We start from the raw sequence: 26671 nt of genomic DNA, 5'->3' as shown, positions 1-26671 counted from the left end.
GCTCCCGCCTCGATCTGCTCATCAATACCATACCTCCAACCTCAGACCCACTGCCCCAGGCCCCATGTCACTCACCCGCCCAGTGCTCGTCGGAGATAGCCAAGATGGGTCTGAACCATGTCATTCACAGCCTCAAGTCTGACGGAGCAGTCACTAATGACAAAGTCTATCAGCATCTTCTGACCCTCACCCCACAATCTACATGCTCTCCAAACCCTCCCTCCACCTCCTGACCATTACTGAAGCCAGGGGGCAATGCCCTCAGGATGCCACTTCCCCTGGGACATGCTATGTTTGTCCCACCAGCTTCACTCCCGTAAGAGAAGTCTTATTGGGCCAATCAGCACAATACAACATCACCATCTGACAGAAGATACAGTGGGGTCTGTCTCTGGCTGGCAATATCCTACTAACCTCAGTGGTCTAGATACACCTGTGTCTGCACTGTGCTTTCAATTCCTGAAACTTCAGCTGCTCTACACCAATTTTATCTTGTCAACAGTGCATGCTGTAAGGACAGCACATAGTATTATTTGACACTTAGGATACTGTAATTTATAATAAATATATATTTGGTCTTTATCTCATCCCTGGGCCAGTGATCCTAGAACCCTTGAAATTTCCTAAGTGACAAGAGCAACCAAACCTGAGTTTATGTTAATGAAGTGACTTCTGGAAAGCTCTTAGGGATGGGGGCTGGGTGCCCAGGGACCTAACCATGTGATTAGTGGGTTAGAACCTATAGCGCCATTCTGACCTCTGGGGAAAGCGGAAAGGCTGGAGATTGAGTTCAATCACCAAGAGCCAATGATTTGATCAGTCATGCCTACGTAATGGAAGCCTGCATAAAAACCTAACAGGACAGGGATCCCTGGGTGGCGCAGTGGTTTAGCGCCTGCCTTTGGCCCAGGGCGGGATCCTGGAGACCCGGGATCGAATCCCACGTCGGGCTCCCGGTGCATGGAGCCTGCTTCTCCCTCTGCCTGTGTCTCTGCCTCTCTCTCTCTCTCTCTCTCTGTGACTATCATAAATAAATAAAAATTAAAAAAAAAAAAAAAAAAAAAACCTAACAGGACAGGGTTCAGAGAGCTTCTAGGGTGAACACAGAGAGATTGGGGGATTGTGGCAAGCCTGGAGAGGGCACGGAAGCTCTGCACCTTTCCCCATACCTTGCCCTGTGGCCCTCTTCCACCTGGCTGTTTCTGAGTTACATCCTTTTATAATGAACTGATGATATGCATAAACTGTTTTCCTGAGTTCTAGGATCTCCTCCTGCAAATTCACTGAACCTCAGAAAGGGGCTATGGCACCTCTGATTCATAGCCAGTCAGAAGCATAGGTGACAACCTGGACCCATGACTGGCATCAGACATGAGGACCATATTGTGGGACTGAGGCCTTAGCCAGTGGAATCTGGGGCCAGCCCCAGGTAGGCAATGTCAGGACTGAGCTACAGTGGAGGACACCCAGATGGTGCTGGAGACTTGTCTGCTGTGCAACAGACTGACACATTTGGTCACCAGAAGTGCCAGCAGTATTCAGGGCACAGAGTGTAAAGGAAAACAATAGAGCTTCTCCTTTCCAACACTAGTGTACAAATAAGGAAACAAAGAAGAAGAAACCCAATGTCTTGTTCCAGTCCACATAGGTGGGCAGTAAGGGAACGAAGTTATAATTTCATTCTCAGACCTGCTACATTCTTCAATCTGAATATCACACTCCAGAAGATAACAGAAAAATAATGAAACAAACACTTGAGGCGAGCAAGGAAATCCTTACTTGATTCCAAAGAACTACTGTCTTCGTCTGAGGGGCCAGCACCAGCATTTGATGACAGCAATGCCACAAAACCTTCTTTAAATTCCTCAAAGTTAACCTGGTGAATGTAAGAAAAGAGAGGTCAACACTACTTTCAACAGATCACATATATAAATACCTTAGCCTTCTGTTTTTATTTTCAGATGGAAACATCTTATTGTTGCCTTTCCTGCTGAGCATATTCATTTCGTTTTTTCTAATATCACTTAAGATTTTTTTTACATAGAAGACTGTAGTAAGAAAAGTAAAAGTGAGTCACAAACTAATCACCAAAAAACCCTATTACCAAGTTTAATAATTAGAAAATAGTAACCAAAAGGGGGAGCTGATGATCATAAAACATTAATATACATAAAGAAAATATCCAGGCTATCACTACCCCACCAAGAAATGGAATACTGCCAGCACCTTAGAGGCTCCTCTACCATGGCTCGTTTCCTAATTAAATCCCCTGCCCCCCTACTCTGACTTTTACAGTATTAACATCTTTGCTTTTAGATCTCATTTGTAGGCATCCCTGATGAATATGGTTTAGTTTTACCTCTTTTCAAATTTGATCTAAATGGAATCATATGTATATATTTTTATATCCTGCTTCTTAGACTCAATATTACTTCTGTAATATTCATTCAAGCTGCCATGAATAATGCATTTTCCCTGCTGTATACTATTCCATCATTTACCTGTGCAAAAATTCATTAATCCATTCTCCTACTGATGGATATTCCCATTGTTTCCAGTGGCTGGCTCAAAGCAGGGAGCCCAAAGCAGGGCTTTATCAGGACTCTGGGATTATAACTTGAGCCAAATGCAGACACTCAACCAACTGAATCAGCCAGGCATCCCAAAAACTTTAACTATTTAGTCTACTGACATTTAATATAATTACTGATATATTTGGACTTAAATCTACTATTCTATTGTACACTTTCAATTGGACTTGCTTGTGTTTTTCTCCCTGATTTCCTCTTTTTGGGTTTACTTTTTTTTTTTTTTTTAGGACTTCATCTTCCTATTACTAAGTGAGAAATTATGTTGTCTATTTCCTTTCTCTGGCTTATCCTAAAAACTACAATGCATATCCTCAGCTTATCAAAGTTTACTATTAGTTAATACTTTTTTACCCTCTTCCGTGAGAACTCGAAGCCTATGTAACACTTTCATTTACTACGCTCCCAATTTTCATATATTGTCATATATTTTAACTCACTCTATTTTAAACCCATACAAAATATTATATATTTTACATAAATCAATGTTCATTGAGAATTATTCAAATACTTACTGCTTTTTCATTTGTTCTTATATTTCTGACCTTCTGCCTAGGATAATTTTCTATTTGAAGTACATCTTTTATTTTTTTTTTAATTTTTATTTATTTATGATAGTCACACAGAGAGAGAGAGAGGCAGAGACATAGGCAGAGGGAGAAGCAGGCTCCATGCACCGGGAGCCCGACGTGGGACTTGATCCCGGGTCTCCAGGATCGTGCCCTGGGCCAAAGGCAGGCGCCAAACCGCTGCGCCACCCAGGGATCCCTGAAGTACATCTTTTAGAATTTCATTTTTCTTAAGTATGCTGGTGCTAAATTCTTTTTGAGTATCTGAAATGTTTTTACTTCACTTTCAATAAACTTTTTTCAAGCAGATAAACAAGGTATTAGAAGAATAGTGGAGGGGCCACCTGGGTGGCTCAGTCAGTTGGGCATCTGCCTTCGGCTCAGGTTGGGATCCCAGGGTTCTGAGATCAAGCCCCACATTGGGCTCCCTGCTGGGAGGAAGGCTGCTTCTCCCTCTCCCCCTTGCTAGTGCTCTCTCTTGCTATCTCTCTCTTTCTCTCTAAATAAATAAATAATCTTTTAAAAAAAAGAATGGGGAAATGACCAAGATATCCATAAATAGAATGGCTAAATAAATGATAATATAGTCAGACAATGAAATATGATGATGAAAAAAAAAAAACACTGAGAGACAACAAGGTGAAGTGTATTTCACAGATAGGTTGAGTAAAGGAAGTCAGAGAGTATGTACTGAGCAGGTACTGTGTATTTCCATTCTATAAAGATCAGAAACAGGCAAAACAAATCTATAGTGTTAGTGTCAGGACAGCGGTAGCCTGAGAGACAGAGGGACTGCAAGGCACATGGGGAGGGATTAAGGATGCTGGTTACCCAGATGTGCTCTGTATGGGATAGTCATTGCGCATACACTTCTGATACATGCTCTTTTCTTTATGGATTCTTCAGTAAACGTCATGCAGAAAAAAGTCAACAAGAGGGCTTAGATGGGTCAAAAGGTCACCAGGAAGTGCTAGAAAAGCAGGTTTGGGGCTGTAGGTCCAAGCATGCTTCTCAAATCTGGCACAGAATTTGAATGAGCAAACCTTTGTTGCTGCCACTGAGCACTAAATGCAGCTGTTTGTCTGGGATACACATATTATCATGACCTGACATTGGATTATTTGTGCATTTGTTTATATTTTTCTTCCCAATTAGCATGTGATGCCACTGCTGGCAAACAGTAAATACTCAACACACTTATTGGATGTCTTGGCCTCTGTATCTTTTCATAACTGAGCAGAATTCATCTTCTTGCAGATGCAGTCTTTCACCTTTACTCTTAAAGGATCTTTTTGCTGAGCATGGAATTCAGGTTGGCAGATGTTTTTCTATTAGCAAATTGGAGATACTTTCCACTAGTTTCTGGCTTGTACTGTTACATCTGAGGAAGTAGCTGTCAATGTAGGGCTCATTACAGGACACATCTATTTTCATAGGACAGCTTTTAAACATTAAACTTTCCATTTTGAGATAATTATAGATTCACACACAGCTGTAGGAAAAATGCAGGGATCTTGTATACCCATCTCTGGCTGCTTTTCTGATGATCTCTCTAAGTTCACTTTCAGTTTCACAATAATATGGCCAGCTGTAGATTTCTTTGTATTTACGCTACTTGGAATTCAGCAGGCTTTGGCAATCCCAAATCTGTTCTACAAATTTTTTTAGCTATTCATAAAGCCCTACCCCATTCACTTCTTTCTTCCTAGGATTCCAAATAAAGAGATGTTGGAAGGTTGAACCTTCTCACTCTTCCTTCTGTTATATTTTCATGCTACATTCTGGATAATTCCAGTTAATGAATGCTCTCCTTTGCTGTGTCTAATTTGCCTACTAACTATTAAACTCTTACATTAGGTTCTGATTTTGGCAATCACACTTTTCAGTTCTTAAAGTTTTATTTGGTTCTTTGTTCAGATTTGTTATATCACTTTTTAGAGTTCCCTCTTTCCTATAGGTATGTTCAAGCTTTTAAAAAGAATCTCTCCTCACATGGTTAGTAACCACAATTTTTATATTTTGTTGTTTTTTTTTTTTAATTTTTTTTTTAACTTTTTATTTATTTATGATAGGCACACAGTGAGAGAGAGAGAGGCAGAGACACAGGCAGAGGGAGAAGCAGGCTCCATGCACCGGGAGCCTGACGTGGGATTCGATCCCGGATATCCAGGACCGCGCCCTGGGCCAAAGGCAGGCGCCAAACCGCTGCGCCACCCAGGGATCCCTATATTTTGTTTACAGTAATCCCAGCACCTTGCAAGCTGTGTGCATCTGCTTCTGTTGCCTGTTGTTTCTCCTGGTTCTTGCTCATCCTAACTTATTTGTGTGCTAGTTATCCTTGACTGTATGCTGCTTATTGTATTTAAATATAACATGGGAACAATTACAGATCTTGAATAATGGCATTTCTCAAGAGAGGACTTTTATTTGCTTTTGGCAAATGGTTGACAGTACCACCTGGGCAGGACCACCTTCAGCTAAGTGAGGTTCATCTAGACCACTGAGAGGATACAAGCTCAGGCAGCAAAAGGCACAATGGCTGATTCCTATCATCCCTTAAATTGGGGGCTAATTTATCAGATTCTCTACCTCGGGTGAACCTGGGTTTTGACACAGATTTTCCTGGCCCTCTAAGATCCCAAAGACCACATCAATTTCACAGTTTTTCGGCACAAATGGGGTTTTGTTTGCTGAGCTGAACCTCTCTGTGTGTGATTTATCAGATTTTTAGGCTGGTAATTCCTCACTGACTTATTTGCCCTTTACCATTTTCAGATCTTTATTTTTATGATTTTGTTCAGCTTTTTTAGTAGCCCTCACTGGAAGGTTGGCCTGAGTTTGCTAACTTGCCACTACCAAGGATGTCTGAAGCCTTCTTACTTTTCTAGGACTGGATAAATTTCATCAGAGAGATCTATCAGAATATATTTAACCAATCTCATATTGAAAATGCTGTTTCTAAAAAAAAAAAAAAGAAAGAAAGAAAAAGAAAAAGAAAAAGAAAAAGAAAAAGAAAAAGAAAAAGAAAAAGAAAAAAAAAAAAAGAAAAAGAAAATGCTGTTTCTGGGATCCCTGGGTGGCTCAGCAGTTTAGCGCCTGCCTTCGGCCTGGACCCACATCAGGCTCCCTGAATGGAGCTTACTTCTCCCTCTGCCTGTGTCTCTGTCTCTCTCTCTCATGAATAAATAAAGAAAATCTTTAAAAAAATAAAATAAAATGCTGTTTCTAATCTTTTGCTACTTGAATCAATGCTGTCTTGCATATATTTCATTTCATATGAAGACAGACATTATATTTTTTGATTATCACATTCCTAGCTTCTGCATATTACCCAGCACATACTAAGTGCTCAAAAATACTTGTCAAATACATGGAAGCAAAATGAAATGACAATTTTGCTTGATCTAATCTTTTGTGTCTTTGATAACACTTAACAGTTGACTTCCTTCCAACCATCGAATAGTAGTGGTATCTGATGGCCAAGTGTGTTGCCATTTTATCTGGTATTATTCTCACTGAGCTTGTGTTTCTGTGTTTTCTTTCTTCATAGTTCAAGAAAAGGGGAAGAACAAACCCACAGGACTCAGGTGCTTCACCAAAAAGGACACACCATTATCTCTGTATAATCTTGTACTCACTTATCACAAATAAAGAGGCTGGACCCTGCGATTGAGAATCACTTTCAACTTTAAAATTATTTTCAGTAGCACTAATGTTAATAATTATTTTTTCAAGTATATGCACCTCTATATTTATTCCAACATTATTTACAACAGCAAAGATACAGAAGCAGCTCCAGCGTCAACAGATGAACAGATAAGGGAAACGTGTATAGATAAACAAAGGAATAGTGCTCAGTCATAAGAAAGGATGAAATTTACTTATCTGTGACAACATGGATGAACAAGAGGGTATCCTGCTAAATGAAGTAAGTCACAAAAAGACAAATGCCATACGATTTCATTTATAGTCAACTAAAAAAATAGAATCTAAAAAATAAAACAAATGAAAAAACAAACAAAAAGCAAAAACAGACCCATAAATATAGAGAACAAATTGACTGATAGTTGCCAAAGGGGAAGGTAATGGGAGATGGGCAAAATGTTGAAGGGGAGTGGGAAATATAGGCTTCCAGTTATGGAATAAGAAGTCATGAGGATAAAAGTCACAGCATAGAGAATAGAGTCGATGGTACTGTAGTAATGTATGGTGACAGATGGTAGCCATGCCCATGGTGAGCATAGCATAACATATACACCTGTCCAATTACTACCTTGTGCACCTAAAACTAATGCAACATTGTATGTCAACTATTTCAATTTAAAAAATAATTATTTTTTGAGAGTAAAATTCTCTTTCTGACGAAATTTAAAAAACTAAAGATCCTTGCCACTGATCATAACACAGAATTCAATGGAAATTTCCCACACGCCACAGAAATCTTAGGCCACATTAATTTCTAGCTTGAAACCAGATCTTGATAATGTTTCTTTAACAAGAAATATGAATTAAAAATGAGCATACCCTCAACACCTTAAAACATTACCTTTTAATTCAAATTATTATTATTTATAATATCGTTCATTTTTATAACTGAAGTATCAATGACTAACATTTACATGGTGTCATATATGCTAGTTACTACAAGGAAACTGGAAATGTGCTAAACTAAACAGCCAATCAATTCTCCAGGAAAAAGGATTTCTCTTGATTTTCTTTGAAAAATTCCTGAAATCTCCACTATTTGGTTTCTGTTGTAGAAAATGGTGACAACTATCTGGATATTTCTGGCTTGACACCAGCTTCCTTTAAAACCTCTACAGAACATTTCATGTAAATGCTGGCTGTGTGAGCCCTGTCCTGTCTATAGGACGAAGCAGAGAAGCAATAGAAGCTCGGAAAGCAGAACTAATCCACCATCATCACCATGGTGGGACCCAACAGGCGTTGGCTGGTGCGGGCTCTGCTCTTAAAATGTTACAGAGGGGGAAGTAGGGACAACTTCAGGTCAGGCTTAGGAGCACTAATAGAAGCAGAGCTATTTTTTTAATTTACCCAACACATGACTTGCTTTTTGGAAACAGAAATCATGGCTGTAAGAGACAGGGTTGGGACAGACAGAAAGATGAACGAACATGCACAGGGTTTTGCCAGAAGCCACCGTTCATCAGAGAAGGTCAGGCTCCTGCCATTGCTTATGAGTGAGAGTCTCTCCTTCTAACATATTTCCCTATAAATGTGTGGAGAAACCTCTAGCCTCCCACAAGGATTACAATTCAGAGGAACTGCTTTTCAGGATACATGTGATGTGGGGGAAGCCAGAAATCTCAAACCCAAGTTCATTTTTCTCTTTACTGATGTTCCAGTATGAACCTTTTTCTTCCTATCATAATTTGCTGTTTCTAAATGTTATAGCACTTCTACACATACAAAGGGTAAAGTGGGGTGAGACTCAGGAATGATGTGATCTGTTCAGTCAGCAGAACCTGCCATCTGAATGTGAACCCAAGTTATTCTTTTGGTTTTGAATTTTCTAAACTGTCAAAAATAATCAAGAAAACCAGATCATCTGTTATACTGCTTGAATAACCAGAGCATTGATTTTCACAAATGTGCCTTTTGTTCCTCTAGGTCCAAATACAATCCCAGGTGATATCAAGACAGGCCACAACATATCAGGGTGCCTGGGTGGCTCAGCGATTTGGGTGTTCAACTCTTGATTCCGGCTCACGTCATGATCTCCGGGTCATGAGACAGGGCTCTGTCAGGAGTCTGTGCTCAGCATGGAGTCTGCCCGTACCTCCCCCCTGCTCCTCCCCCTACTCACACACTCACAAATATATAAAAATAAAATCTTAAAAAAAAAAAAAAAGAGGGGCTCCAATATTATCAAAAATACACCTGATTCGGGGCTCCTGGGTGGCACTGTCGGGTAAGTGGCCAACTCTTGGTTTCTGCTCAGATCCTGATCTCAGGGTCATGAGATCAAGCCCTGCATCAGCTCTGTGCTCAGCAAAGAGTCGGCTTGACTCTCTCTCTCCCTCTCCCTTTGCTCCTCCCCCCAAATAAATAAATCTCTAAAAAAAAAAAAAAAGAAAGAAAGAAGAAAAGAAAATACACCTGAATCTTAAATCCATTTAAAAAAAATCAGGAATAGAATAAAAAGAAACAGAGAAAGGGTGTGGCCAGATTAACTGAGGCAGAGCTCCCGAAGAGGGAGTAACGGTATCCTGGTATCCTACTGACAGTCATGGGGAACACAGGACAGTCGGTGCTCTGGGAAGTGACAAGAGGTAGATTTCATCTGGACTGCCAGCAGTGAGAGTTTTTTTCTTGTTTCTCTTCATTTGTTTTTCCAAGACAAACAAGAGCCACTTCAGGAAAATCTGCAGTCTGGGTTTTTAAAATAATTTTATTGATTTCTTTGGAATGAAATGCTCTTTCTTCAAAGTTAAGATGACCAACACTGGGGACGCCTGGGTGGCTCAATGGTTGGGCGTCTGCTTTTAGCCCAGAGTGTGATCGCAGAGTCCTGGGATCAAGTTCTGCTTCAGGCTCCTTGCATGGAGCCTGCTTCTCCTCCTTCTGCCTATGTCTGTGCCACTCTCTGTCTTTCATGAATGAGTAAATAAAAATCTTAAAAAAAAAAAAAAAAAAAAGATGACCAACAGTGTTTTTATCACCAACAGGTTAACATCTAGAACATTTAAGAAGTAGGGACAAGGTGGGAGGTGCTTTTTAATGTTTCCATCAGGAAAGCACATTGTGGTCTAGGTTCTAGATCACCATTCTAGATGACCTTCAATTCCTAAAAAAGTATCTGTTATAGAATGATCAGAAAAAAAAAGATAAATATAAAACAGAGAACTAAAACCATCCAAAGCTTCACTACCTAAAAGAATAATTATGAATATTTTAGCAAATATACATCCTAATCTTTCTCTATACATATACAAGTATGGCAGGAAAGGAGCAAAAACAGTACTTTCTATCTGGCCTAGATGAAATCACGGGACACCTATGGACACAGGTATCCTTTCCTCCTGCAACAGTGCTGTGCAGCTGTTGTCAGGTGCTAGAACGAATTCCAAGCTATGCAATTTTACCAAACAGTCTGCCCTCAAAGTACCTAGAGGTTGCCTGTCTCTCAGTGACCCAGGTGTCAACTGCCTACAGATTCTTGTGTTTTTGTGAACCACATGCCACCCACCCACACCAACCTGCCACCCCATCCCTGACACCCAACAAATCACACAAATGACTTTCTGGGAAAACCAAACCAAACCAAACCTCTGGGATTTACTATGCCTCAAAACAAAACCATCTGAAAGAGACTCTTGCTTCAACATAGGAGTTCCCCAGAAGGAAAAGCCATGTTCCGGTTCCTAGTAACACTCCTTTGGCATGTGTCTTTAGTCAACTGATACTTCCCAAGTGCTTGCAGCTAACTATTGTACTCTGTGCTTTTCTTTACAAGAATGAAGTCAAATACCCACCCTGGCAAAGTGGTCATTTCCAAGAAGTGTTTGCAGAAGGATGGGCAGCTGCTTTTCCAGATGAAGCTTAAGGCAGAGCTGGGTCAGTTCCTCCCGGTCCAGAAAGCCCGTCCCCGTGCTGTCACAGCTGCTGTACACTTCCCTGAGCTGCGAAACATAGTGGTTCTCTTCTTCTTCGTCCATCCCATAGCAAGCTGGACATGCCAGGGGAAAAAAGAAACAAGAGTACACTCAAATTGCCACACCTCAAACATTCTTCCACTGCTTTGATGAGCCCCAGCAGGGTGGCCCAGGCGCAGGACAAGCACTGGGCACGTGGGTGCTCTCTTTTGTAGGAGAGCCCAGAAGCATGTGACCAGGGAGCCAGTCAGAAAAGCCAGAATTTCTTGGTTCTGTAAGAAAGTATCTATTATAGGGGCACCTGGGTGGCTTGATGGTTAAGCATTCGATTCTTGATTTCAACTCGGGTCATGATCTCAGGGTCATGGGATCGAGCCCCACATCAGGTACCCTGCTCATTGAGGAGTCTGCTTTTACCTCTGCCCCTCTCCCACCCCCTCTTTTAAATAAATAAATCTTTTTAAAAACTAAAAAATATCTATTATAGAATAATCAGTAAAAAGAGATAAATATAAAATAGAGACCTAAAATAATCCAAAGCTTCACTACCTAAAAGAATAATTATGAATGTTTTGGCAAATATACATTCTAATTTTTCTCTATACATATACAAGTATAGCATTTTTCCCTTCCTAGTATTCAGTTACAAATACTAAAAAGGAAAAATGTTAATAAGTTTTGCCAAATAAAAGTACTTATAATAAAAAATATGAAAACTCCAATAAAATATACAGAGGATGTTAATTAATCACAAAAGAAGAAAGATATATGGTTAATAACCATCTAAAAATGTTCAAATTAAAACAAAGATACCATTTGTCACTGTGAAATTATCAAGAGTAACCCCCCCACCCATGCTAGCTTAAGCTGTCATACGAAGGGGGCTCTCATATATTGCTGGAGAAAATGACACGTAAATGTCTTTCAGACATTCCCAACTTGTCACACTTACCAAGAAATTTTCAAACAATTGTATTATCTGATCTACTTATTTCATGCACACAAAATTCCTTACAGAAATTCCTTATACTTCAGGAAACGGAGCTATGGACAAAGATATAAGAAAAATAAAATGTCCAACAAAAGAAAATAGCTTGCTAAGTTACAGCATAATTATATGGCAGAAGATTCAATAGGTTTAAAAAACACATTTTTGAAGAATATTTAACAGCACAGGAAATGCAGTTGATAAAATGTAAAGCCGGGGTACAAACTTTATAATAATGATAGCTAGTATACATCCTAGTAGTTCACATACAGCAGTTCAACAACAATGGAGAATTCCTGTGGGTCAGCCTGTTATAGACACAGGACCACAGACAACTCTGAAAACAGAAAATATAGTGAGTAAGCAAACATGGAAAATAATCAAGCTCATTAATAATCTAATAATTAATTCATAAACATGAAACAATGAAATAACATCTCACTAATAAGAGACAGCACAATAAATGCCAAGTAAATAAAGATATAATCCTTTTTTAAGACAGCAAGCACATAGGTGGGGGGAGAGGGTGGGGGAATCTTCAGCAGGCTCCACACCCAGTGCAGAGTCTGATGTGGGGCTCAATCTTATGACCCTGAGATCATGGCCTGAGCTGCAATCAAGAGTCAGACCCTTAACTAAGACATCCAAGAAAGATACATTTTTTCTTGTTGGTGGTTATTTGTCCACCATCACCCACATGGGTGTGTAGGTTGCCATCAGCACAAAAACTGTATGAGGGGTTGAAATCTATTCACATTGATCCTCCAACTCCCAGAATATCATCTTACTCAGGAAAACAACAGAATCAATGACATTTAAAAAGCTTTGAATAGAATTGAATAGAATCTAACTTTGAATAGAATAGAATCTTCATTGTGATATTTCAGTGTGGTCTTTTAAGGTCAACTTCCTCCCCTGAGCTCCTGACTGAACACTTGCTGATCAGGTGTAAAGACGACCAGCATCCACTCTGAGGATGCACACACCGGCTCATGGCTTCAGGTTGGATGCAGGAGCAAAAGATAACAAGCCTGCCCTATCCACTCATCATATGCGTGCACTTCTCACGTGGAGAAAGGGCAAGGAGAAGGAGCTGGGAACACCTGCCCCCATCTCTGGCAGGGATGACAACAGAGACAACATTGAGAAACACAGATACATAGGTAGAAACATGAAGGATAAATCAGAAAACTAAATACCCTTCCTAACTTGACATCTGTCAAGTTTCTCATCCAAGGTGAGTCCCCAACCCAAGTTGGGAGCTGCATCCTTTTGTACACAAGAGCCACCTGTGGTGAGCTTCATACAGGTACTGGTATTTGCCACTGCCAATTTCTGGTACGCCGGAAGTAGATGGACAGAACATAACAGTAAGAAAGACGAGTGGCAAAATTCAGTAGGTGGAAGAGTGTGGAGCAACCCAGGTGAGGAGTGACTAGGGGACCCCTGGCAACTGCAGAACCTACCATACCCACACCTCCCGACGCCGATGGTCTCCGCACCCCAAGCTCCTCCTGGCGCCCTGTTCACTAACACCACTCCTCCCTCTCCTCCACCGCCTCTGCCAATCATGAACAAATCCTCCATTTCTTCTATTTTACCTTTAATTGTAACCAATTCAAGCAATTAAAAGTATATAAAGAAAAAACAAAGCAAAACAAAACTCCAACCCCATTACCAGAGGTAAGCACTGCTTGGACTCTAGACTCTGAGATTATTCCCAAGTCCATGAGGTGGATGAACACACAGACTTGTGTACATACATAATACACACAGATATGCATGTTTTTACATAAGTGTAACACCATACATATTACTTTAAAACTTTTAAAACATACATGATATCTGAGACTACTCCATGCCTTCTTCATTTAAAAAAATACCTATATGCTCTTGCACGCATATGTGCAGAGATCTAAGGAATGTTTTAGAAACAGGGGGATGTCTCTAGGGTTTTCTCTTACAAAATCTTTGTGAATCCTGCAGGGGCTAAACCAAGCCACGTTCTGTGGAGCACGCCTGGGTGTGCAGGGGTGTCCCTGGAGAAGGCAGGCTTGGCTGTTTTTCCCAGCCATAGGCCAGCCCTGCATCCATGCCACCCCGGGGGGCCAGGCTCTCCCTCCACCACTGGAATTTCAGGTCTCTGTGGAGATGCATGAAGCTTTCCCTCTCTACACAAAAGAGGGAAGAAAGTCCCACATCACAGGCCTGAGGTGCCATGGCTGCCCACGGAGGTGTCGCCTGTGCATGCAGGGTGCACAGGTGGTGAAATCTCCCCAGTGAGATGGGGGTCCGCTGCCTGCCACATCTCAAAGCCTCCCTGAAACAACGACAGGTACAAAGAAATAGGTACTGAGACTGCAGGCACCAGAGAGGCAACAAGACTTAAAAAGAAGGGTGGTGGCTCCTTCCTCATCACCACTCATCTGCAATGTCTCCAGGCCCCACCAAGTCGGGGCTGTCTCTGGAGGCCCATGCTGCTTCTGGCTCATTTACTCTGTGACCACAGATGCACATCGTTTGGGCTGGGTAGGGATTTCCACAAAACAGGAGGGGCTTCCACATGACCACAAAGACCAAAGAACTAGTGGGCCAGCGGGGCCTGGTCTCAGGGGAGCAGTGCCAACTCACTGGGGCCTCATACGGCATCCCCCTCAGACCCCCATCCTCACGGCAGAATGTCCAGCACACCTACAATCAGTCGCTGGTGGGAGGCTGCAAAGAAAACCTGACCTCGGGAGAATGCTAACAGATTCAGGTTCTGAAAACAGGGACAGACCGACCCCTCCTAGAAGACTGAGTGCCCAAAGCACAACAAACAGAAAGCAGAACAAACAGCCACCTCTGTCTCCAACGAGGCAGGGGGGAGAGCACCTGGCAGTCTTTAGGGCCTCCCCCACATGCCAGGTTATGATTCAGTCTCTGAGAGCCTTTCTGAGAGGCCACGTGTCTTCCGAGGGGCTACACATCAGTAATAGTAACAGTCCGTGAGTGAAAAGCAGGGCCCTAGGGGATGGGAGGAAAATCAAGAAAATGTAGATGGGAAACAGGCCAAATGCTCAGGCCACCAGCTTGCCATCTAGTGACCTGAGGCAGTGCCTGGCACTGTCTTCCCAAGCTCCACACCCCACCTGCCCTCAGGGCCCCAGGGTGGACATGCTTCGCACCTCCACCCCCAGAGCAGACTGCAGCACACAACAGCTCGAATGCCAGACAGGTTCTGGGTGTGTATTTTTATGCTAGACATTCTATAATGAGCTCATTTAAGCAAGAGCAATACATGAGCTATTTCAAAGAGAAGGTCCCCAGCGTCACGGGTCCACTTAACCCAGAACTGCCGCATCCTGGACTCCCCCAGTACAGGTCGGGTCTAGGCGAGGGTGGGTGGAACAGGGGAAGAGTGGGGAGCACACTCAAGAGCATTCACCTAGGAGATGGGGGCATTCCCTGGGAGCCCAGTCAGTTTGAGAACCTTCCCAATACCTGCACTGTCACAGAGGAGATATCAGGAAATAAAGGCCCAGCAAACCCTCAAGTGTTCCCACATCACACTGGAGCTGCTCAACATGTGGCATCCCTGTCTGATCTTGTGCCCCAGGATTCCAGAACTGGGCAGGATTCAGGTGTGGAGGCTGGAGGGTAAAGGGCTCCAGAGGGGCCCTCCACGGAGCAATGACAAGCCAGTCCCCCTGTTGAGAGAACTTACCGGTCTGCCTGCATGCTGCCATGAAAGGGATGACACAGGAGTGCCCACACATTTAACCCCATGTCACCTGGGTTTAACACTTCACTCTGCTCAATACACAGTTGAGTTCTTGGCCATTCAGAGACACTCCTTTCCTCTCTTTTCCCTCATCCCTGTTAATCTGAGACACTGCCTCAAGAGGGCAGGTGCTTCATCTATCAGCCATGCAAGTACAGGCAAGTGGTGGGACTCAGGCACAGCAGCTCTACAAGTCAGGCAAAAAAGATCTTTCGGTCACAATCTGCTAAAACATTTATAACCCCCACCCAAGACAATGTTCAGCCATGTTTTCAAAACAAGGGGAAAAGGAGGTTGCCTCTATTGACTGTGGAATTCATCCTCCTCCCACCCCAGGACATGGGAGGGATCTTTCTGTAGCTTCTGCAAACCCACAGAACAAGCCTCAGTGGTGAAACAGTTGGCAACACTGGCCAGAAAGGCTTGGAAGAACTCCAACCCTTCACTGGAAAGCATGGCCCAGGCATGGGTCAGCACAGAAGAGTCCTGCAGATTCACATGGTTTCCCCTGCATTTAGGGATCTCAGAAAAGGGCTCGAGTGACAAGACGAAAAACTCTCAACACCACAGAATTATGGAAGTTTTAGAGAAGTAGTGGAGAAGCCTAAATGAGGGCCTCAAAATTCTGATGTTCACATACAACCCCTGCCTTTTGTTGGAGTCTGGAGGTGGTGATTTGGGAGGTGGTGCTTATAGAAGGGGAGACCCAAGACATGCATATATCCACAAGCCCTGCTCCCCACAAACAAGGAGAAACTAATATCCACAGAGAGATATAGGAAAATCATTAAAGTTATCAAAGAAAAAAAAACTGCTAGATAAAAGAATGACTAATGACACCAAGGGAGGTTTCTGGGACACTGACATATTATAGTTGCAATAAAAAGTCCACTGGCAAGACTGGAAGATACACAAGGAAATCTTCCATAAAGCATATCTAAATAGTAAGATGAGACCACATGACGAGGAAAAGACAGTCTCTTCTATAAATGATGTTGCAAAAGCTGGATATCCACATGCAAAAGAATGAAGTTTGACCCTTACCTTACACATACACAAAAACCTAACTCACAATGAATTCAAGATCTTAATTTATTAAGATCCAAAACTATAAAATTCTTAAAAGAAAACACAGGGGATAAATTTCATGATGTTCGATTTGGGAATAGTTTCTTACATATGACTCCATGGGCATAGGCAACAAAAGCAAAAACAGGCAAATGGTACTATATCAAATTTAAGAATTTCTGCACATCAAAGAAAAAAACCAACCTATGAAAAGGCAACCTGTGTAGTAAATGGGAGAAAATAATTGTTAACCATATCTGATTGAAAGTTAACAACCAGAACAGATACAGAATTCCTACAACTCAATAACAAAAAACCAAGTGACTCCATTTAAAAAATGGGCAGTGAACTCCAGATATTTCTCCAAAGAAGATATACAAATGGCCGACAGATGGTCAACCATATGAAAAGGTGCTCAACATCTCTCATCATTAGAGAAATGCAAATAAAAACCATGATAACTTACTGTATTACACCTATTAGGATGGCCATTATAAGTAACAGAATAGAAAACGAGTGTTGGTGAGGATGTGGAGAAACTACACAGCATTGTTAGTGAGCAAGTAAGATGGTGCTGCCACAATGGAAACCCGTATGAAGGGTCCTCAAAATTCTAAAAGTAGAAACCATGTCATCCAGCAATTCCACTTCCAGGTATATATCCAAAGGAACTGAGAGCAAGATCTCAGAGATATGTGCACACTCAGGTTCACTGCAGCATCATCCACAACAGCCAGGAAGCGGAAGAGTCCAGATGTCCTTTGACAAAGGACTACAAAACTGTGGTATATCCATAAAATGGAATATTATTTAGCCTTAAAAAAGGAAACCCTAGGGCAGCCTGGGTGGCTCAGCAGTTTAGCGCCACCTTCAGCCCAGGGCGTGATCCTGGGTCCTGGGATCGAGTCCCACGTTGGGCTCCCTGCATGGAGCCTGCTTCTCCCTCTGCCTGTGTCTCTGCCTCTCTCTCTCTCTCTCTCCTCTCTGTGTATTCTCATGAATAAATAAATAAATAAAATCTTAAAAAAAAAAAAAAAAAAGGAAGGCAATCCAGGGCACCTGAGTGGCCCAGTTGGTTAAGGGTTTGCCTTCAGCTCTGGTCATGATCTTAGGGTCTGGGAATCGAGCCCCATGTCGGGCTCCCTGCTCGGCAGGGAGTCTGCTTCTCCCTCTTACTCTCCCTCTGTGGTCTCTCCCTCCTTCTCTCTCAAATAAATAACATGTAAAACAAAAACAAAAACAAAACAAAACCCTGCCACATGTTGCAGAATGGCTGGCCCCTGAGGATGTGATAGTGAATGAACTCCGCCAGCCCCCAAAGGATAAAGTGTATGATGCCCCTTACATACATGTGTAATCCAACCATAGAGACAGAAAGTAGAGTGGTAGTTGCCAGTGGCTGCGGGGAGGAGGAGCTGTTCCGCGAGTAGAGTTCAGAGTCACAAGAAGTAAAAGTTCTCCAGATCTGTTACACAATAATATATTGTTAACAGTACTGAAGTGTATATTCAAAAATGATTGTGGACAAATTTTATATTATATATTTTAACAATTAAAATAGAAAAATAAGAAAAAGTTTTTACAAAGAAAAATAATTCAAAATTTGGTGGCTTACTTTCTGAAATTGCCTGGCTCTGTTCCATGGTACTTTTACCTAGATTTTTCCTTTCCTTAACAAATATTAACCCCAAAGCTCTAAGCATCCTCTAAAAGTCCAGATAAGGGAACCAGTTGAAGGGAAGGGGAATTACTGGGATAATACAAGACTTTTCCAAGTAGACAGATAGCAAAGTCCTGTCGTGTAGGACAACAAATAACAACAAATTAAAAAACCCACACCCCCCCCCAAAAAAAAACCCACACCCAAGAAATTTCTGAACAAACAAGTCTTCAAAGCATCTAGGGGAGAAAGGGCACTCCCACACTCATAGCTCTGGGCAGCAGAAGCAGCATGTGTCACTGGCAGCCAAGACCAAGAGCCGTCATGAAACCAGGCCCCGACATCCCAAGCAAAGATCACTTTCAACCTCATCTGGTAGCTACCGAACATGTACTTCAGCAAAATGAGGGATTAACTGAGATAGAAGGAGAGGCAGGATCTAGGACCCACCTGTCCAGCACTGCCCACCAATGATACCCTGCTTGCTCCCAGGGGGCCCCGGGCTACTCACTTGCTGAGTACAGGCCTCACAGCAGAGTGGCTGTTATAAATAATAAACAGTCCCCAGGGTCCAAGAGCCTCTTCAGTTTCTTCTTCATCCAAATGGAATTAATCTTCCTTTGCATCCTACATGTGCATAAAATATTTGCACAGCAAAACCACCTGAAAACCTGGCCCCATTCAGTAGCTGACTGCAGACCTGGGGACAATATTCCAGATAATGAGGAACACCTGGTTTCTCAAGGGTTCATTCTTTTGAAACTAGAATCTGTAGAATCTCAATTATTCTAAAGCTATAAAGCTTAATTTAAAATTAGAGCATAGGGGCACCTGGGGGGCTCAGTCAGTGAAGCATCTGCCTTGGGCTGAGTCCTCATCCCAGGGTCCTGGGATCAAGCCCCACATCAGGGTCCCTACTCAGTGCCGGGCCGGGGGGGAGGGGAGTCTGCTTCTCCCTGAGGCCCTCCCCCCACAGCTTGTGCTCTTTCTCTCTCAAATAAATAAAATATTTAAAATACGAGCATAAACTTTGCTAGTGAAACAAAATGCTGTTTTTACCTCAGGAAGAGAAACCTGCCCCCAAACACACTGGATGATGTGTGGAGACAGACACCCTTGGCCGGCACTTTGCAGGACAACTCAGCCCTCTGGAGGCCAGAAGGGCACAGTGCTGGCATTTAATAGACTCAACAGCGATGAGGGAATTTAATCTGTGCCCCTAGAAGCTCGCTGAGCACTGAGGATAGAGAAGGGAATGGTGGCGTCCCGGAAGCAGCCAGTGCACTGATGCTGGAGGGCGCAGAGGATTGCACTGTGCCAGGAAATACATCCAAACAAGGCCCGGCCCCCCTGCCCCGAGAAAACCCGCTCACCCAGAATGGGGAACCAGGGGGAGCCATTCTAGAAGGGTTCATTCTTTGTCCGGAAAGATGTTACAATCCTGATAAAATATTCAAGCCTGTCCTTGGGTTCCAGTGGAGTAGACCTCAGTACTTTAAATAGCCCTGCAATTTTCAATCAACCTTCATGCTGGGGCAGTTCCAAGCTTCTAGGATTAGTTTCAGCATTAACTGTTTTTGTGGCTTTTTCTTGTTTTTCCAAATTTTATTGACTTTGCCTACATGGGTCCTGAATATCTCAGCAAAGGTTTGAGAAGCTATCTTTTTTATCAAAGGTATTTCCCAGTCCCAACAATGTAAAGAAGATACTTAATTTAAGTGACAATTATTATATTTCTTTTCTGACAGAGCAGATACACTAAAAGCTATAAGGATATCAAATTCTACAGCTGTCCTAAAACACCAGTTTTTGGGGGGCCTCCTAAAGAAGACACTGTGGAGTATGGTGATGGCAGACCCTAGTGTCAGCATCTCCAGACAAGAAGGCAATGTAACCCCAGAACCCTTAAAGATTGGACTGATGTAGCCATAAGCCATGGAATGCCTAGAGCCACCGGAAGCTGAAACAGGCAAGGATCAAATTCTGCCCTAGAATCTGCAGAAAGTGACCCTGTCCACATCTTTGGACTTCTGACCTCTGTAAGTATAGAAGAATAAATTTATGTTGTATTAAGCTGCACAGTTTGTGGCTATTTGTATACAGCCCCAGGAAAATAACACAACATCCCATCTCTTAGTACAGTTAAATGACAGTACTCCCTAAACTGGTCTACAGATTCACAACCCCTACCAATGTTCGAGCTGGCTTCGTTAAAGAAATTGACAAGCTGATCTTAAAATTCATATGGAAATAGGGATCCCTGGGTGGTGCAGCGGTTTGGCGCCTGCCTTTGGCCCAGGGCGCGATCCTGGAGACCCGGGATCGAATCCCACGTCGGGCTCCCGGTGCATGGAGCCTGCTTCTCCCTCTGCCTGTGTCTCTGCCTCTCTCTCTCTGTGTGACTATCATAAATAAATAAAAATTTTAAAAAAAAAGGAAATAAAAGGGACCCAGAATAGCCAAAACAATCTTAGAAAAGAACAGAAAGTTGGAGGACTCACACTGCCCAATTTCAAAACTTACCACAAGGGCACAGCAGCCAAGACAACATGGTATTGGCAAACAGACAAGCAGACCAAAGGAATAATATTTACAAGCAAGAAATAAGACCTCACGTTCATAGTCAATTGATTTTAACAAAGGAGTCAAAACAATATGGGGAAATGACAAGTCTTTTCAACATATGACTCTGAGAACTGGATAGCCACATGCAAAAGAATGACGTGGAATCCCTATCTCACATTACATACAAAAACCAACCTAAAATGGATTATAGACCCAAATGTAGAAAGACAGAAGAAACAGGAGTAAATCTTCTAAAGGAGTAAATGACCTTTGATTAGGCAATGTCGTATCTTTGATTGGACAGAACAAAGGCACAACCAACAAAACAAAAAAACAGGTAAACCAGGCTTCACCAAAATGAAAATCTGTTGTATGGTAAAGGTCATTATCAAGAAAATGAAGAGAAAGAAAGAAAACATTGGCAAATTCTGTATCTGATAAGGGTCTCGGGTTTAGAATACATAAAGAACTCTCACAGCTTTATGATAAAAGCACAAAAAATCCAATGTAAAAAGGGGCAAAACTACAACCCAGAAATTGCACTGCTGGGAATTTACCCCAAAGACACAGATGCAGTGAAATGCCAGGACACCTGCACCCCGATGTTTCTAGCAGCAATGTCCACAATAGCCAAACTGTGGAAGGAGCCTTGGTGCCCATCGAAAGACGAATGGATAAAGAAGATGTGGTCTATGTATACAATGGAATATTACTCAGCCATTAGAAATGATAAATACCCACCATTTGCTTCGAGGTGGATGGAACTGGAGGGTATTATGCTGAGTGAAATAAGTCAATCGGAGAAGGACAAACATTATATGTTCTCATTCATTTGGGGAATATAAAAAATAGTGAAAGGGAATAATGGGGAAAGGAGAAAAAATGAGTGGGGAAATATCAGAAAGGGAAACAGAACATGAGAGACTCCTAACTCTGGGAAATGAACAAGGGGTGGTAGAAAGGGAGGTGGGCGGGGAGTAGGGGTGACTGGGTGATGGGTACTGAGAGGGGCACTTGATGGGATGAGCACTGGGTGTTATTCTATATGTTGGCAAATTGAACACCAATAAAAAATAAATTAAAATAAATTTTAAAAAGATCTCAGTCATATTAGCTCTTGATCGCATGAGATCTCAGTTACAGAAATGGTATGTGCTTAGGTGGGTACATTAATAAAATAAAAATAAATAAAAAATAAAAAATAAAAAGGGGCAAAAGATCTGAATAGATATTTCTCCAAAGAAGAGATACAAATGACCAAAGATGCTCAACCTCTTTAGCCATCAGAGAAATGCAAATAAACACCACCACTAGTTAGAGCATCTATGCTGGCCATTATAAAAAAGATGTGTAATGATAAGTGCTAATAAGGACATGGAGAAATTGGAACACAAGAATCTTAAAAGCAGCAAGGTATCCTCACTAAGATTGACAGCTCCCTCCTCATCAGAAACCATGGACCAGAAGGCAGCAAGATGACATATTCGAAACAAAAAGGATACCAACCAAGAATTCTATATCCAGTAAAAAAAAAAAAAAAATCCTTAAAAATGAAGGAGAGGGCAGCCCGCGTGGCTCAGCGGTTTAGCGCCATCTTCAACCCAGGGCATGATCCTGGAGACCCAGGATGGAGTCCCACATCGGGCTCCCTGCATGGAGCCTGCTTCTCCCTCTGCCTCTGTCTCTGCCTCTCTCTGTGTGTGTGTCTCTCATGAATAAATAAATAAAATCTTAAAAAAAAAAAAAAAAGTAGAGGGAGCAGGAGAAACAGACTCCCCGCTGAGCAGGAAGCGGGTGCGGGGCTCCACACCAGTCCCCCTGGGACCATGACCTGAGCTGAAGGCAGATGCTTAATGGACTGAGCCACCCAGGTATCTGGTAAATTTGAATTTTTAAATCTAAGAAGGCTTAGCACCAAGATTCACTCTAGTTTCTCCTGCATATAGACTCTTACTGAATGTTTTATGAGTTAAAACATGGGATTGAATAACTTTGTTATTCAATCCAAATTTCCCCTGGATAAACCACTTTTTTACTTTGCCTGTAATCTTCAATCTGAAGATAATGTTCAGAATATCAGAGTCAGAAGGGGGGCCCACAGAGCACCACTCAATCATCCCATTTTACAGATGAGGAACTGATAACATATAGATGGACAGACTTTCTCAAGAGGCTGAAGCACATGGGCACAGCATACAAGGACACAACCAAAGGTGCAAAGGTAATCATTTCTAAGGCACCACCTTCCTTACCATTCAAAGTGTACAGGCAGCTTCCCTATCTTAGCCTCCAACTGAGACCCTCTATTCACTATAAATCCCTGCTGGTGCTTTTTACTGTATACTCAATGGCCATCGTTCTGATTTCCCACTATCCTCTCCTGTCTTTAGACTTTGATGGCTATCAAAAGGCATCAAATGGCTAAAATCAGGTGGCTGTTGCTGTTCATACCAACTGGTCAAAGCTCCTTATGCACACTTCTGTCCATTTCGGTTTCAATGACACCATGTTGGTAGCTTAAAATCTGCTCTAGTGGGAGTATTTACACCATGCCAGTTGGCAAATACTACCCCCCAGGTTTTCTGGGGAAGGAGGCGGTTGTTAAAGCTTTATCAGTATACCACACAACTGGCTAAAATATAAAAGACTGATCATATTACATTCTAGTAAAAATATGGAGCAACTGAAATGCTTGATTCTTGCGAACAGGGGTGTAACTGGCATAAGAATTTAAAAAAATATATGTTCAAAATTACCTACCAAAGCTAAATACACACATACGTCCAATGACATGGAAATCCAACTCCCAGGTATATACTTGACAGAAATGCATGGACATGCATTCTCAGGCAGCATTATTCATAGTAGCCAAAACTAGAAGAAACCCAAATATTGATCAAAAGTAAAAGTAAATAATTTGTGGCCTATTCTGGAAAACCATTAAGCAAAGCTAAGGAATGAATGACATGACAACCTGAATCTCACAAACATAATGAAAGAAGCCAGACATATTATATGACTTCACTTACATTAAACTCAGAAGCAGAAAAAAAAAATTACTCTGTAGTGTTAGAAGTTAAGATAAACAGCAGAGAGAAAGTGTTGAATAGGAGTACACATGAGCAGGCATTCAGTAATATTCCATTTTTTGACGGTGCATTTACTCTGTGACAGTTCATTATTATCTGTGCACTTTTCTTATGTATATTACACTTCAAGTTCAGTTAAGAGGAAAAAAATTTTTTTAAAGATTTTATTTATTCATGAGAGACAGAGAGAGAGAGAGGCAGAGACACAGGCAGAGGGAGAAGCAGGCTCCATGCAGGGAACTGGATGTGGGACTTGATCCCTGGTCTCCAGGATTACACCCCGGGCTGAAGGCGGCACTAAACCGCTAGGCCACAGGGGCTGCCCAAGAGGAAAATGTTAAATGCTGATGTGAACCATAGTGTGGCAAGTCCCTGGTGCTTTGTGGTGAATTCCCTGTTGGCATGACAAGGCTTGAAGAAAGACATTCCCCAAAGGAGTAAATTAAATAAATGGACTAAATTAGAAAGAAGGCCCAGAAAACATTCAGGAAAATAAAGTAAAAGAAACCTACAAACTATCCCCCACCACTTTTATTGCCCCTCCCCAAAACAATACCGAAAATTATCTTTTAGATAATTTGGTTCCTTCACATGCCCCAGGGTGTTTTGCCAACAGGACAAAGGACAAAGGACAAAAGACAAAGGACAGGTAAGACCTAAAACTTCGAACTGGACAAACACATTCACTCCTCATTCAGCTTAAAACTTGCTTCTTTAAGGCACTTCAGAGTAGAACACTAACCAAAAAAGTGAGGAGGAAAACATTTAACAAGTCATTTAAAAGCAAATAATATTTTAGTGGCGATCTTCATGAAGAAATAAAAAGAATAAAAATGACTTAGAAATATTCTAAATTCAACAGAATGCTATGGGCTTGTCCCTAAGTCTAAAAACCCAAAAGCTCTTCAGGAATCTGTAACAGTTGGGGATATTAAAAAGCCTGCATGTGAGGAACAGCGTATTTGAGGACCATATCCATCAGCTAGTTCAGGCTGTTCTATCAAAATACCACAGACTAGGTAGCTTACAAACGACAGAAATTTATGGCTCACAGCTCTGCAGGGTAGGGAACCCAAGACCAAGGCACAGCACGGACATGTTTGGGGGGCCCATCCACTTCCTGGTTCACGGGCTGGGGCCTTCAGGCCGCGTCCTCACATGGTCAAAGGAACATGGGAGCTCTCGGGGCGTCTTTCTCAAGGGTACTAATTCCACTCATGGGGGCTCCACTCTCATGACCTCAGCACCTCCCAAAGGCCCCACATCCTAGTATCATCACATCGGAGGGGAGAGGAGGATTTCAACATACAAATATGCAGACCATGGCAGTATCTTCAAAGTTCAACTTTAGAACTTCCTAGAGATACTAAAGATAATTTCTTTAGCCATCACCATATGTGAATTAGACCATATTAAAAAATAAACAAAAGAACCAAAAACAGCTTACAAAGTAAAGAGGCCAGGATATTATTGTGGGCTGAATTTTTGTGTGCCCCACAAATCTGTAAGTTGAAGCCGTAACCCCCAGTGTGGCTGTACTGGGGGATGGGACCTCGAAGGAAATAATTAAGGTAATATGGGGTCATATGGGTAAAGCACTGATGTGAAGAATTAATGTCCTTATGAGAAGAGACACCAGAGAGCTTGCTCTGTCTGCAGGCTCATGCAAAGATGAGCCAGTGTAAGCACAGGGTAACAAGAGCTAGCTGCAACCCAACAGGAGAGTTCTCAGCAGAAACCAACCCTACTGACACTTTGCTGCTCTCAGACCTCTCTCCAAAACAGTGAGAAAATAAACTTCTGTTGTGTGCCTTCTATAGCAGTTAGTTCTGGAAGCCCAGGCAGAACAGCACAGATGTAACAGTTTTTAAGAATATATATTCATCCTTTATGTATGGAAGAAAATAATGTAAAAGATTTTATGAAGAAGGATTTATGCAACAAACGGTTGTTAAGCCCCTTCTATGTGACAGGTTCCACATGCTGCTCTCCTGAAACCAGTTTTAGCAGCAGGATCCTACTGCCAAAATTCCAAGCCAGAAATAAATGTAAATGAGGGCGTTGAACATGCAATTTGACTTAACGAAGAACCTGGTGCAAAGATGACACTGGCAGCAGTGGGAGAATCTAGCCATGTTCGGGCAGGGAACCTGGTCAAGGCAACGTGGAAGTGGACCCTGTGGTCCAGTAATGTTCAGTTTGTGCTAGGGTGAGAGAGTGGTTGGGCATGAAAATATAGCCAATCGAGAGAAAAAAATCTGACTTGTGAACTGGTAAGATGCTTGACTTAATCCAGGTGAATCATCAATCTTAAAAATCCATGAAGTTAAAAAAAAAAAAAAATCCATGAAGTTAAACGCAGGAAAACCACCAGACAAGCAGAAACTGCTAATAGTAACAGGTATTTGTGAAAATATTTGTAAAAATAAGACAAAGTTGAACTTCTGAGTATTTTTTCCCTCATGTGGAGCCTGTTTTTGAAATGTGTGCTTTTTATACCTATCATGATGGAACTAAGTTCCAGAATAAGGTGAAGTGTAACACTACCCGCCAATGTCTTCTGCAAAGACCCACAAGGGAGCAGGCTGGAGTGGCAATCTAGTGCCACACATGTCTTAGCTCTGTCTGTGATGGAACTTCATTTAATACTGTCATACCAAGAGGTCAACTGTCTACATCAAGAATGGGGAGGGACAATGCAGATGACATGGAAGACAAAGGTTCCCCAGTGAACCCATACCCGCAGTCCACTGATTTCTTCTTAA

At 42.0% G+C, this 26671-nt stretch overlaps 1 protein-coding gene across 7 annotated transcripts in view; it reads right to left on the bottom strand.

Annotated features, from left to right (window-relative positions):
- Positions 1-26671, bottom strand: part of NINL (ninein like) — a 138094-nt gene that overhangs the window by 66082 nt on the left and 45341 nt on the right. For all 7 annotated transcript variants that reach the window (XR_012015245.1, XM_072793586.1, XM_072793590.1 and 4 more), the window contains 2 exons: positions 10654-10847; positions 1780-1876 (listed from right to left, as the gene is read on the bottom strand). Coding sequence is in view for 5 of the 7 variants with exons in the window: in XM_072793586.1 (XP_072649687.1) it covers positions 1780-1876; positions 10654-10836 (280 nt within the window). In the remaining 2 variants the exon portion in view is untranslated. The remainder of the gene's footprint in view (positions 1-1779; positions 1877-10653; positions 10848-26671) is intronic.

This window comes from Canis lupus, chromosome 22 (genome assembly GCF_048164855.1).
Source record: "Canis lupus baileyi chromosome 22, mCanLup2.hap1, whole genome shotgun sequence".
NCBI lineage: Eukaryota > Metazoa > Chordata > Mammalia > Carnivora > Canidae > Canis > Canis lupus.
The sequence above is the reverse complement of the archived record's forward strand: the minus strand, read 5'-3'. Positions and strand labels throughout refer to the sequence as shown.